Source organism: Melozone crissalis, unplaced genomic scaffold (genome assembly GCF_028551555.1).
Source record: "Melozone crissalis strain CALT ecotype California unplaced genomic scaffold, PUWL_Pcris_2 ptg000245l_1, whole genome shotgun sequence".
Taxonomy (NCBI): domain Eukaryota; kingdom Metazoa; phylum Chordata; class Aves; order Passeriformes; family Passerellidae; genus Melozone; species Melozone crissalis.
In genome coordinates this window covers 112,182-126,828 of record NW_026536004.1, presented here as the reverse complement: position 1 = coordinate 126,828, position 14,647 = coordinate 112,182, and the positions used below count along the sequence as shown (strand labels likewise).

The 14,647-nt window shown below is 38.1% G+C and overlaps 1 protein-coding gene across 1 annotated transcript in view; it reads left to right on the top strand.

Moving 5' to 3' along the window:
• LOC128949503 (type II inositol 3,4-bisphosphate 4-phosphatase-like) overlaps positions 1-14,647 on the top strand; it is an 80,294-nt gene that overhangs the window by 16,586 nt on the left and 49,061 nt on the right. Inside the window, exons 3-5 of the mRNA XM_054294355.1 lie at positions 1,852-1,956; positions 5,189-5,297; positions 10,446-10,623. Of these exons, the coding sequence (XP_054150330.1) occupies positions 1,852-1,956; positions 5,189-5,297; positions 10,446-10,623 (392 nt within the window). The remainder of the gene's footprint in view (positions 1-1,851; positions 1,957-5,188; positions 5,298-10,445; positions 10,624-14,647) is intronic.

Below are 14,647 nucleotides of genomic sequence, written 5' to 3'. Positions count from 1 at the left end.
ATTGTATACAAGATCAGAAAAGCGAGCCAGACATAGATTTGATTTAATACTGTAGTTGAACAAATAGTTACGTTGGGAGCACGTTGAAATTCAAGTACTTATGAAGTAGAAATTGCTAAGATTAGGGATGTGAGTACAATTTTAATTCAGACTTTTCAGGTCAACATATTTCAAGGCATGCCAAAAACCATTTTGCTCTTCAGTGTAGCCAGTGCAGGTGTCTTTCTTCATCCTAAAACATCGCCTGAGTTTGTGTTGAATTGTTCAGAAGGGCAGATGGCACCTGCAAATAAAATTTCTCCAAAATATGCTCATGCTTCCCCAGCACAATAATCTCACGTTGGGCTTTTTGAGTGATACCCACTTGAACTACACCAAACTATTTGGGAATTTAGTGGAGAAGGCTGTTAGGAGACCACCTAATTTCTTTTTGAAGTTGAGAGATTGCTGTGGAAGTATGAGGAAGCCACATTAGTGTTAGACAGCAATTTTGGTTTACCAGCATATTTATTGAAAATGGATGTTTAAGAAAGTTAAAACTCTTTCAGATTTGAGTTGTTTTGGCAAACACTTTTATCCTCAGTTATGGGAGAATTTGAGAGAATGTAAAGCATTTTATTGTAAGGAAATATACCAGGAAGATATAAGTGTTAGGAAACAAAAAGCCCAGTAATTTCAGGTAACTCTAAAGCACAGATTTGGTGATATTGGGAGGGAGTGGAACTTTGAAAATTATTTGTTTGTTTCAATCTGCATCATGGGATTTCCTGTCTAATCTAAAATTTTGACTCCTGGCTGTGCTCTTCATCTGTATTAAATTATAATTTTAAGTTCCTAACTTAGGGAGCAGCCTGAGCATGCTTGGCTGGTCTGGAGCATCGTTGGTGCCCTCTGGCAGAGTGGTTTATATTGGGAGGCTCAGTGCTCAGTCCTGTGGCAGTTTCAACAGATAAACACTAGCAAGTCTTGATTGGGCAAGCAAAAAACAATTTAAAATATTTTCTTTATCTTTTTATGTGTTTGCTTCAAAAAAAGGCTGAACCTTGGCAAAACTTATTTAAAAATTCCATCTGAGTGAGAGGAATTTTAGTTCTAGTAATTAATAGTTGGCGAAATGATAGAATGTTGGAAAAGTGGCCTAGGTGAACGTTGGGCTGCCTGAGTTAGAAGACAAGGCCACCTCTCTTTCCTAATCTACACCCTTTTATTTTATACAGATTCTGTATTAAATGTGTTCAGGTAAATTATATTTTCATGCTGTCGGACTTTAATTATTTTTCTTTACGCTACCAAAAAACTACTCAAATTCTAATGTTTTGGAAATATACAGCCATATTAATTTGTTTTGTTTTGTTTTTCCAAGGCATCATGCCTCCTCTGAACAAATATATAGCTTTTCTTAAGATAGTTTGTGTTTCTTTATTTGACCTTTCTAGGAAGAACGCATAGCCTATTCAATACAATACTTTTCTTCAAAGAAAATAATCTTACTTGGAAAAATGCAGTGCCATCATAGCTCTGTAACCTCGCAGTTTTAGCACAGAATATACACAATGCACATTAACTGCTGCGTTGTCTCCAGCAGACTACAGACTGATTTCAGACAGCAGGGAAGAGTATCTGTCTCCCAGAATAAAACAGTTAGATTGCTCTGTGAATTAAATGCTGCTTTGCTGCTTCCAGTATGGATACATGCTGAGACTCAGTGAACATTTCATCTCCTAATATATAATTATCCATTGAAGGTAAATTAAAGACAACTCCTCACATACAAGTATTGTCTCCCTTTAAAAGGAATACAAAAACATCTGGGTAGTTAAGACAATGATTCTTTAAACTTTTGTTTTTCAGGTTCTTCCTTTAAATCAAGCTGTAGCAAAGGAGAAAAAACACTAGAATTCATCCCAATAAATCTTCATCTGCAAAGAATGCATGTGCATAGTCCTCGATTGAAAGGTAAAGAAATTCCCCAAGTATGACTAAGTGTGCTTTGAAACACAGTTTCACTGAAATCTAGAAATCACATCCAAAGTCAAAGCTCTGCAAGGAATTTCCCTGCCTCGTCTTCTGATGCCACAAGTTGTGGACAATTACTGCACATCTTGGAAAACTAGGGGCTGGTTAACTAAATTTCTTCCAAGTTCTTTTCTAAAAACAGATTCCAAGAATGTGCTCATGTTGTTCCTATGACACTTCAAGCAAATAAGTAAATGGAGAATATGTGCTATTTTGGCTCAGTGTTGAGTGAAAATACTGCAAGCTTCCAACATCTCCTGGAAAGGGGGATAACTTTCTCTAACATGGTCTGTGGTTCTTTTTAACACAGAATTCTGTTGTTGCCACTTGCATATGATTTTAGCAGCTTCCTTTACAGATCAAAGATCATATTGATACATATATATGACCAAATGGCACAGTGAATAATTTGTTGATCAATTGAGATCTGATAAATTTGCTGTAACTACAAACACAGAAATTACATTCTGATATGGTTTTTGCCTTATTAATACACTCTGCATCTAAGATTGTAAAACAGGAAATAAAAACAATGGTAAATTTCCTGTTTTGTACTGTGTGAGTATACATCCACTTCTAAATTGGGACACAGGGGCTTCCAATTATCTGTTAGATACTTGTTGGTTCAATATTTTGTTATTTGTTTTACTAAAAAACTGTGCCTCCAAATATTTCAACAAGATGGGGATTTATAGTGACATAATGTGATAACACAGATTTTAATTTAATGTTTTCAAGTTAATTAATTAACTGAAAAGGATTTTTAGGTTTGTAATGGGGGCCAGAAGCTTAACGTTGTCTTTTCAACAAAACCTCTTTGTGAACAGGACACTGTTCTATTTGCTAAATAAAAAGAGAATTTGAGTGAAATCTGTGACTTACTTAAGCACCCACAACTTTTACAGTACTGGAGTTTTGTTTTGCTTTTTAATGAATTTTCTCCCTTCTTCTCCAAAACCATTTTGCTTTGCACACATCATTAATTGATAATCAAAAAGAGTACAGGAAGAGATAAATGTTAGAATTGTTCTAGTTGTCTTCCAAATTTGGATCTTCAAATTATAAAACTCTGCCTCTGTTAGTTAACTGATGTTCTTCCCTGTGTCTTGTATTAGATATATGCAGGCTAAGCAGTTTGCAGCAATTGCTAATTGATCTGGAATAGGCAGCACTTCGATATGAAGTTGGTCTTTCTCAGCTCATGCTTTGCTTGGCATATATCAAAGGACACCTGGAATATAACCAGGAGAATGATACTGGAAGGGGAAGAATAAAAATTCATGGAGGTGGCATTTAAACAAGCTAATGATCCATGGAGGTGTCATTAGCCCTTACACTATCAGATATCTTAATTTTGGGAATGCAAGATAGGTTTTTATCCCATCTATTGTATATACACATTGGTATGTGGGTTTTTTTGTGTTTGACATGTATAATAATAGGTTTGCTTTTCCTGAACTTTTGTTTGGGTTGTCATTGAGTACTGAAATGGAAGAGAAAGTGTGCTTAAGCTTTCAGTAGGAGTAGCTTTGAGGAAAAATACTGTTTTCCTATGGGTCAATGGTATCCTTATCCATTTGATAAACCCCACATTGTGCTCTGTTCATCATACTAGAGAACTTAAATCTGTATATTGACATAGCTTTGCTTTTGTTTCTGTTTGCAATATGTGCTTGTTTTAAATAGATTTGGTGAACTGAAGTGGTTTTTGTTTTGCATCTGGCCAGTTTAAGACACTGACTGCCTCCTCCTCCTCCTTATTGTCAAGTATCAGTGGAGTCCTAATAGCTGAAGAATATGTATTAGTGATAATCTGTATAAAGACCTAAAAGAATGGGCTATTTAAGAACCTTGAGGCTCACCTTAGGCAAATGAAATTATGTCACTTCTCCTTTTAAGTGGATATTGAAGAGTCACCAACTCATTAGAGCTCAAATCAATTTGAGCAAATGTGTTCTGAGATTCAGCTCAGGAAGTAAGGCATAGTTCATTAACTGTGAATCATTTGTACAGTGCTCATGCTTCTGGGCATATTTATCATCACAATGCAAGTTCTATTTTAGGAGAGGTCTAGATTTTAATTTACATGGGAAACTTCTTTGAGGAATAAAACAGTTCTCAAAAAACATCCTGTAACGTTTCCTTTAGAAATGCATTTTAAAGATGAGGCATTCGGAACTGCACTTTTGTACCTCCAGTAAGTTCAGGTACAAAACAGGTACTTACTGTAAATGTAAATTTTTAAACTTAGAAAAAAATAGTTATGTGGTGTGGGATGTAATTAAATCTTCATCTCCACCCTGAGAATCAATCACGAGCTCTTTGAAAAATGATGTTTCACCTCCAGTTCTGTAAGCATATATCCACAAAAAGAATTCATCCCCTATGTCATAAGGCACCAGGTATATACAGAAAGAGACAACAGATTGTTTTCTCAGCAAGCATTTCATTAGTATGATTTATTTCCTATTCTGGTAGCTTCTCAACTGACTTTGTGTTTATAAACATATATAAGAAGTGTATATCCTAGAGCAGGGCTCACCAATTCAGCATTAAACACCATTATATCTGAAAGTACAGTAGCATTACATCCGAACAAATTGAAGCTAGAAAAGGAATAGGGATTTTTACTAGCCTAATTGACTTCTCTGGGAATGCAGTGAGTTTGTTGTCATTTGAAATCTTTTAATCAAGATTAGATGCCTAAACAAAGAGATGCCTTCACTCAACCAAGAGACAAGCTTGATGCAGGAATTATTAGCTGTGATTCAGTAGTCTCTATTATTCAGTCAGACTATTCCATCAAAGTGGTCTCTTTTGACTCTAAAATGCTTGAACATGACTACAAGTTAAATAATGAAAGGGGCAATAGAGTGGAATACGCAATGGGCCAATTTACTTGTCAGCTTTGTAAACTGCAGAGCTGGAATATTCTTCTACTCAGTGGCACATAATTTACATATAGCCATAAATCAAATGAACTTTTTAAAGTGTGCAGTGGCTGTATAGAAAGATTGATTAGCTCTTGGGCCTTCTTGGGACATGGATTATCAATTATTCCCTGGAAATTATATAGACTTGTCCTTACTTTTTGTGGAATAGATGTCATAGTGTTTCCATGATTTAGGGATAGAAGCATTCAGATGTCTGTGTTCCTCTGTTCCCATTCCAGATGCTCTGTATGATGTTATCACTGTGGGAGCCCCAGAAGCACATTTCCAAGGATTTAAGAATGGTGGTCTCCGGAAACTGCTGAGTAAATTTGAGGCTGAAAGACGAAAGTAAGTATTCTTTCCAGCAGCTGGGAAAATACCATTAAGGTTGCATTAAAATGCTATAAGCTCACTGAATAACAAAACAGTTTATCCTGCTGAATGAATGGAAGATTAAAATCTGGTAGGATTGAACACTGCATTCATAAAATATTCCCCTTTTTTCCCCTGCTTTGATGAAAATTGAAACACGCTCTACTTCTTGTGTTAAGACCAATTTTGAGTAAACACAGGAAATTACCTCAAGCTGTGCTGCAGGGTGTTCAGGTTGGGAGGATTTCTTCATGTAAAGGGTTTTTGTGCATTGGGACTTGTGGTGGAGTCATCATCCCTGGAAGTGCTCAAGAAAAGGCAGGACTCGGCACTCGGTGCTGCGGTTTAGTTGATATGGGGGTTGTTCTGTCAAAGGTTGGACTCGATGATCTTGGAGGTCCTCTGCAACCTTAATGGTTCAAAATTATGATTTTTTTTCCTTGTATTTTAGGAAGCTGGAGGTATATCAGTACTTGAAAACCTGCTGTTCAGAATGAGCGATCTCTTTGGCAATTCTTGTGCTAAGAGGAATGTATCTGTAGACAATTTTTAAATACAGAAATTGTAACTTAAGGTAGCAGCTTTATTTCTGACAGGCCTGGGTGTATGCTAAGGTAGAAGTATTTTTAGTACGCTGTGAAAAAACAAACTACTCTTATTCTTCAGAAAGCCAAAATAAGACTAATCAAAAATAAAGGTTTCAGTTTATTGTGGAGCTCAAACGCTTTGTTCACTGTTGAACATGCGCCAAAGTGTTAGTCACATCTTTTCCTAAGAATTGGATGTATTTGTGTTTGTTGCTGTGGCTGTTCAGATTTTTTCAGTAGTTGTGACTGCTCAGTGCTCCAGCTGATGGTGCCAACTGCAGTGTTACAGCATTCCAAAGGGAAAGCAGGGAGGGAGTGCTCTGATCTAAATTACCATGACAGTCCACAGCAAATTAATTCCATTATAGTCAATGCTCAAAAAAGTTTCATGGATAAAATATCATAGAGAATAAAAGGGAAATTATTCAATTCTTCTGTTGACTTCTAGGTTGAATAGGAGCTGGCATTAATATTAACATCAAACAAAACCCAGCAGATCTAGTTGCTTTAAAAGCTGTATTATTGAGGGGGTCTTGCTTGCCCTACACAGTATAAAAACCCTGTTAAATCTTCAAAAAGCTTTCATTTCCCTGACCACCTCTGATGCTGAAACCTGCCAATGAAACACGTACATCATGTTGATCACATAAGACGCATCGAGAAACTCGGTGTTAATATTCTGCTGTCAGCAAACTGGTATGGGCAGCCTCATCCCCATCATATGAGGGCCTAGAAAGTACATGTTTTCTGTTGAAGAAAATGTCTGAAGACACTTCTTAAAGTATTTTCTCCTTTACTATCTGATTAATGCAGTTGCAATAGTGATTTGTGGGTTTTTATCATAAAAATTTATAACTGAAGCCGCTAGATATAAATAATATAATAGACATAATCCTTTAAAGTTATATGATATAAAGTAGCATTACAGTTCTCACAGTGCTCACCTTTCAGAAAATGAACCATTTCTTACTACATTCTCAATCTTATAATGGACAAATTTATTTCACTCTGGCGACAACAGTGCTACTTTGCATGCACCTGTTTATTTTGCTGGATAAAGGTGTTTTGAGGACACCTTGTGTCCCCCGGGGCACCTTCTGCAATTTGAATTTCCTGTTTTATGATGGGGCTAGATTTTCTGAAGATTTTGTTGAAGGAAGAAGTGACACCTTGCGATATCAGTCAGAATACAGAACGAACAGGAAAAATGCAGATTCAGCAGCCGTTTTCTCTAGGCTAACTGAGCTGAAGACCTAATGCAGGACGTGGGAAGAGACTAGTTCTCAGCCAATCCTAGCAGCTGTCAAGATGTGACAGAATTGCCTTGCGTGTTTTTGACCTTCAGTCTGATTATTAGAGCAGTTTATCAAAATATTCAACAGTGTCAGCATATTGCAATATATTTCTTGCGCAGTCTTAGACTTGTGGAATTTGCAGACAAAGAGAAACAGTTATCTGGTAGCATTTGCAGTTGCAAAACAAAAACAAGACAGAGACATATGTTTTGTGAAAGTTTAAGAAGAATGTGGAAAATGTGTATGTGAAGATAGTTCTGGCGTCTTTTCTATTACACAGAATATCAATCTTTGTGCAGACACAAAGGGAAAGTCCTGTATAATAATATTTACAAAAATGCAGTGGCTTTGCAATTCTTCTCTCATTTATTACCATCAGGAATGTCATATCCAATTTTTATAAAAGGCACATTATAAAAAAAAAATAGGACCTGAAATGAGAGCAAGAAAGGCTTTTCTTTTAAGTGAAAAGTTTCTGCTATGTGATCTGAAGAATGTCCATAAAGCAAGTTTAGGACTGAAATGACCGCTGACAGTCATGTGGTTATGGTTAATGATGGCGCCAATATATGGAAATGGTCAAGTGTGGTTTTATATGCTTAGTGAAAGCTTTCAAACTTTTCCCAGAAAGCATTATAATACAGTTTTCAAAAGGTACCCGAGTCATAATTTACATATGAGAGGTATGTTTTCATTATGCTGCTGCTATTCTGCACTGGACCTACCCATGCGGCCTTTACCCTAATGCAGAAGTTTCGTGCAGTTTGTGCCTTAGGACACCTGTGAAAAGTTTCTCTTCTGCCTAACAGTGCTTACATACCAGAGCTGCATGCAGCAGTAAGCTTTAAAAGTAGCTGCAGAGGAGGGAATGTCGCTTACTTGTGAGTGGGAATATCTGTTTGTGAAGGCTAAGGCCACAGAAAACCTCAGCTAGTCATACATGCAGCAGTGTGAACACAACAGTTAGAAACTTCAAACGTGTTGTTTCTGAAAAATAATTACACATTCTTCTAGGGGGATTGAGAAAGTTGCTCTCAAATTATGAGAGGAACTAAATATTTGAAGTTGTGTCGTGCTTTCTAGGGTTCTGAAAATGTTTAAATTGTCCAAATAATTACCAGTCTGGTAGTGCACTTCATTCTGAAGAGTCATTCTCTCTTCACTAATTCCTTTACTTAAAAGCTATGATTTACTTAATTGCAATGAGAACTGCCCACACCTTTGGTGTCACTGCCCTCTTTCTTACAAGTGGTGTCTGTAGCTTTTCTGCTGCAATATTCAGTGAAGCCTAGAGCTGTGGGAGATCAGTGAAAACTATCTAGGATTTAAAGACTGAGGGAAATCCCAGAAAGGAGTGAACTTGATAACAGCATTAGCCAGATTCAGCCTGCAAAAAGGACTTTTTGATAAAGGGAGGGAAAAGCCTGATGGGGAATTAGAGAAGTGTCAAGACTTTTAAGACTATGTCTTCACTGCAATTAACATAGACTGTTGCTCTTTGTCCCTGCCCTATCCACTGAGCCTGCTGCTTGAGGGTTCCAGTGGATGTAGTGCCAGATCTGACTCTGGAAGTCATCTCACTAACAGGCTCTCCACCTCAAAGGCAGAACTGTGGCAGTTTCTTGATTACTCAGAGGGACAGAGGTTTGCTTGTTTTTCCTAATTCATTAGGAGGGACAGTTTATATTATTCACTTTGCTGAAATACTCAGAATTATGACTTCTACTAGACATGGGTCTAGTAGACATGAGTAGCTCATGTAAGTTGGAGATGCGTCGTAATTTAGATGTGGCTGGTAGTAATGGCAGCTATATGCCATTAATCCTGATTGCTTCTACAAAGAATTGTATCTAGGAATGAAGACATTGGTGAAAGACAGAAAAATAGAATGGATATTGGGGAATAGAAAATTAGAATTGGGTATTGAGAGTATACTTCAGCAAAATATGTAAGCAAGAGCCTTCATTTTAAAACTGCTTGAAGCTATCCTTATTTGCCAGAATCATAGAAAATGCTGAATTGGAAGGGACTGATCAAGATTTAGTTTCTAATTTGTAGAAAACTAAAGAGAAGGAACTAGAATTCACTCAATAAAAGGCACAAAGGGGAACTGGGGGTAGGGAAGAGATCTGGACAAAGACTGAAATGAAAGCGAATGCATAAAGTTCAGAGGATTGAACAAGTGTCAGTATTTGGTCTTGGTATGCCAAATTAAGAAAGAAAGAAAGTGGTGAAATGGCTGAAGGGACTGAAATACTTCAGACAAAAAGGAGAGAAGGGAGATACAAACAGTACCAGCTGGGAGTAGCATGTACATTCCTCTGGCATTGGTGATGTGCCAGGAGGGGCTTGGGTTCTTTTTTTCCTGTTTTAATCTGAAGCTGCAGAAGATTTTGGTTAGTTTCTCTGAAAGACTAAACCAGGGCTTTATAAAAGGAAGGGTTACGTACCAGAGGTTCAGGTGAGGAGCTGTGGGCTGCAGGCAAGAGCCAGTGGGTGTGTGCATGCTGTCTGAAGTGGTGTTTGAGAACAGTGGTGTAAGAGGATATTGCATAATTTGTAGGGAGGAAAAGAAGAAAGAGGGATAGGAGAAGTCCTGCAAAATAATTGCAGTAGTTTGAACAGTGGACAGTAGGAAGTTTGCAGTGTGCATTTGTGTGGTTTTGAAGTAATTCACTTCCGCACCCATTGCTGGGTCTCTTCTTGCAAATCAGATGCCTGTTCTTTATTGGAGATAACTCTGTTTATCGTCTCTTCCTGGACATCACTGAGGCCAATCAAAACACAGTGTGGGCCACTGATCAATTCAACATTAATGGCCCACTTGGAAAGACTCGGTGAGGCAGTCAATTCTCTTTTGGGGAGCTCAGTTGGAAGAATAAGGAGCCTTACTCTTTGATATTATTACCTGACTTTGTCAAATATTTTCTGTCTCTAGAATTACAGTGTTTAAAAGAAACACATAAAAACATGGGGGTTTATGTTCAGATCACCCACTCAAAGGAATTTTGCACTGTATTACTTGGAGCATGTGGTGGTGGGCTGTTTCATGCCGTTTATGCTTTTACTGTTCAAGGAAAGGTTTGTTTTTACCCTTAAATGCAGGATCAGTGGTGTCTGTGAAGTTCAGGCATCTGGCTTTTTTTTTTTTTGCAAAAGTAGTGGTAAGATTTTTAGCACCATAAGCATTGCCGTTAATGGCAGAAATGAATTTGACATGATGTGACTCTCTGTTATCACAGCACTGGATACCAGTGTATTTACTATTCACCTGAAAACACAGCCAAGGCAAAAGAAGTTCTCAGCAACATCAGTCATCTGCAGCCTCTCATATCAAGCCATGCAGACCTGCTGCTCAGTTCTGCAAGCCAGCGTTCTCCAGACAGCTTGAAGAACTCTTTAAAGATGCTTTCAGAAAAAGTAAGATTCAAATCCTCACTGCAGTGGAAAATGGAGTAACCAAGTCTCTCTAACTGCTGGGGAGGAAGGGGGGGGGGGTTTCTGCATCATTTGACTTTCACAGCATCAGGAAATGTTAAATAAACTCAGCTAAAATAAGCATCAAAATGTTGTTATTAGAAAAATAATGTTATTTAGCATTTCTGTAGGCCTTCCGTATAGAAAATTAATGAAATCTATAAAGATTGCTTTATTAAAAAGTGTAATTAATTTAATTTCATGTAGCTTCTTCATCCTCTAGTGGCTACATACTGGAGTTTATGAAAATATCAACAATTATAAATAATTTTGTAGTATGAGAAGTCTTTTTTTTTCATTCTCTTTCTATGATATTTCAAGCTGCTGGTTATGGGAGGTAGTTCAAGCCAGGTTGGTGTATAAGGTTTAGAATAACAGCATGATCAGAAATGGTGATGCAGCCTGGAAGGAGAAGCTGGGAAATTTGCTCTAGGAGATCTCAAAGTTTATTTCTCTTTTTCCTATTATATCTGTCTGTAGCTGTAACCTCTTCCTCATTTTAGTTCCTTTAGTTCTAAATTAGAGAAGATAATGTTCGCCGCTGGTCTCACAGACTGATAATGGAGATTAGCTGAAGCCTGTAGTGCTTCCCAGCATATGTTACCCTATAAAAATATGAGCCCTTATATGAATAACAATATGAACCCTGTGACCCGAGAGCTTGTGAAGAGTTTCCCATTTCTCCACGGGCCATCCCTTCAGCAGTATGATCCCAGTATGGCTCAATAACACGATCAGTAACCATTTCCATGCATCTTCAGCTATTGGGAAGTGACAGCCCTGTTGGTCTGTTGAGCACCATTACCCCAGCAGCTCCTCGTGCCATAGGAGGGTTTCAAATATTGATATTGAGCTTGGCCACTTGCTGGGAAGGCATTCCAGAAGAGCACTAGGGAGAGGAACATCGCTCTCAGCGGCAGATGTGTGAATCCACACTCGCTCTGAGAATGTGGAGTCGCTCTGAGCGTCAGGGGTGATGGAAGAAGGCAGAATTCAGCCTGGAAATGAAACAGAGGAATTTAAGGAGGGGGACTGTAGTGATTATGGTGTACCTCTGGATGCAGGAGGGCATTTTTAGCTGTGCATAGAAGAGTGAAGCTGCTCTGTTAGAGGTTAGTTCAAAGAAATCTGTATGCACAGGCAAAGCCAATCAGGCAAAGAAGGGTTTGTTCTGAAGATCCAAGGGGTGGTTGCTGAGCAATGTGCATTTTCTCTGCCATTGGCCTCTGGACAGGAGGAGGGGATGATTTCAGAGGCAGGAGCCATGGTACTAAAGTACTGCTTGAACCATGGCTCGCTAGAGACTCTGGCTATAAAAAGGGGACAAAAAAGACAATTCATTCAGTTTGCTAAAGCCTTAGGTATTTTACATTTATAGCTGGTGGCTTAGTTGAGTGTGTTCATATCAGCTTTTCAGGACCAGGATTAAATTGCTGTTAGTGCATGAGCTCAGGTTCCCAGAAGAAGGAGTCTCACCCCATGTACTCCTTGGATGTCTGTCTAGCCTCCACCTTTTGCTTGGAAGAGACAAATCCAGTTGTCTGAACAACTGCAGCAGGAGTGGTTCAATACCTGCTTCCCTGTCTATTACCAAATGCACTCCTAGGAAAAGGTGGACAATAGAGAAATAGGGTGGATTGCTGAGGAAGCAAGTGTGCTGGGACAGCTGCTTGTAAAGAGGGGAGGAGAGATGGGGAAGAGAGACCAAGAAACAGCTTCAGGAAAGAGAAATACAATTTCAAAGCCCTAAACTCAGTGAACCCACACAATACTGAAATTAGATCCCTCATGGTTAATTCAAAGCCTTATATTGCTGTCTTGAAATATTCTGTCTGTATAGTCTGGTACAGTACTGGAGAACCAAGACTACCAGAGTGTTCCTGCTTGCATTTAACACAGAGTAGCACATGCTCTGCTGAGTATAATGACATGATATCTGCTTGTGCTCCTGAGGCATATGTAGTGCTTTGCTATTCCATCTTTCCTGCACTTTTTGTATGTAAAAAATAAATGCTCTGATGTTTTAACTGGATAGATATTTAGAAAGTAAACATCTGTTTGAAGCCATAAAAATTATTTGCCTGGTGATTAAATTCTGCAAGTTTATTAAAAAACATATCACTTGGTATATATAAGAATTCTTTCTATAATTACTAGGTAGCAGTGAGTAAATCTGAATTATCAATAATGTGAATTACATTAAAGTGTTCATGTTGGAAATGGAAGGACTGGCTGCATGGATTGAAAGTGGAAAATGAAATCAAATAATTCCACTGCTGCTTCTTAAAAGGAGCTTATTTTCTCCTGTTAAGCATCTCCATATATAATTTACAGTTTCCTGTAGTGTTTTCCTGAGACTAACCTTTTATCATTCCTTTTTGTTAGTTGATTAAGGAAGCCTTTAGCTATCGACAAGTGTATCAGCATTTGCAGCTTGCAGCAGGCTTGATAAATTAATTTTCCAGCTATGCCTATCTTTGTTTGCAGGAATACTCTTTAGTAGAGTATCTGAAAGAATTTGCAGAGTTTTTATTTCTTTGTATAGACTGGTTTTGTGATTTCAGTGCAGTTTCATAAATAGTGATGTTCTGCAAATTTAGCTGTACTGAGCTGTTAGAAAGTGAAGTTAAAACATAGACTGCTGTAAAACCAATGGGATCTCTGAATGGAATTTAATTACAGAATTATTTGAGTTGCTGCATGAAAAATGGAGTCGCACTTCTGTACTGATTTTCTTTTAAAAACTAAATTTCCCTATAAAATATTTCTATTCAATTATATTACTTAAACTTTGCAGTCCTAGTGGGCATTATTTACATCAAGCTATCCAATTCTCCTAATTTTTTGAAATGTAAAGTTTTTTTGAGAGTTATTCTGAACCAGAAACGTGAAATTTTCTCAAACAGACATTGTGGGGAAGGTAGGTATTAAACCTCAGCAAAACCATGATATTGCTGTTTTTAAGGGTAGACAAGTAATGGAGTTTCAACTCTCTTGCTATGGAACTGTAGAAGTGTTGAAGAGGAGCTTTGCTGTTACCACACAACCCCTCAAATCTCATTGTGCCATGGTAAGGCAAAGAATGGTGGGGTGTGATAGCACTATTCCCCAGAGACTAAGTCATTCTCCAGGCATGCACCATCTGGGTTGGAAATGTAGAAAACTGCAATTGTCCTGCAGAGCAATTCAGGACAACGAGGAGACAGTCCTGAGAAAACTGTTAAAAAATGGTCTTTCCCTCAGGCACCAAGTTGGTAATGAGGAGAAGGAATGGGTCTGGTAATATCGCCAGGGAGATGAGTAGCGTTGCCAAGTCTAAAGAATCCCAAGTCAGGTCTGATTTTGGTTTTAAAAAATCAATAATTTTTCTTAGATGTGCCTGCAGTTCTTATTTTTAGAACTGTAGAGATTTATTTGGAGTAAAATTTTCAGCCCGTCCATGTGAAACAATTCAGAAAGCATTTTTTTGGTAAACATAATGAAAATGGGAAAGGCAGAAACTTCTCATTTAAGTACCTCACCTAGCAGCTGGAGCCTTAAGAAAACCATTAATTTTTTAGAGCCTTTCTGTCTTAAATATCTGTAAACTTTTGAGAGGGTCTTGAGACAGGAAGGCAAGAAAAAGAAGTTGAGTAGGAGTGGGTGCAAAAGATGACCAGGTAGTATGAAGAAAGGGATAGGATAAGAAATGCAGAAACTGGGAGAAAAGACTTCCAGGAATATTCTCAGGAGTTCCAGGGAGGTGCTGGCACTTGGCACTTGTTTGTTTTGGGGTTTTTTTTGGCTACTTTTCCCTCCAGTTTTTGCATAAGCAGCACATAAGGGCTGAAGAGAGCTTGGCTGGGCAGCCCTCATTTTTGGCATTTCCTGCTGGTTGAGGCTGGATCCTCTGACTCTTATCTACATACCTTCCCACATCCCTGTTTAATTAAGATTGTCTGCACAAAGGCATACTTTCCTTGTTGAG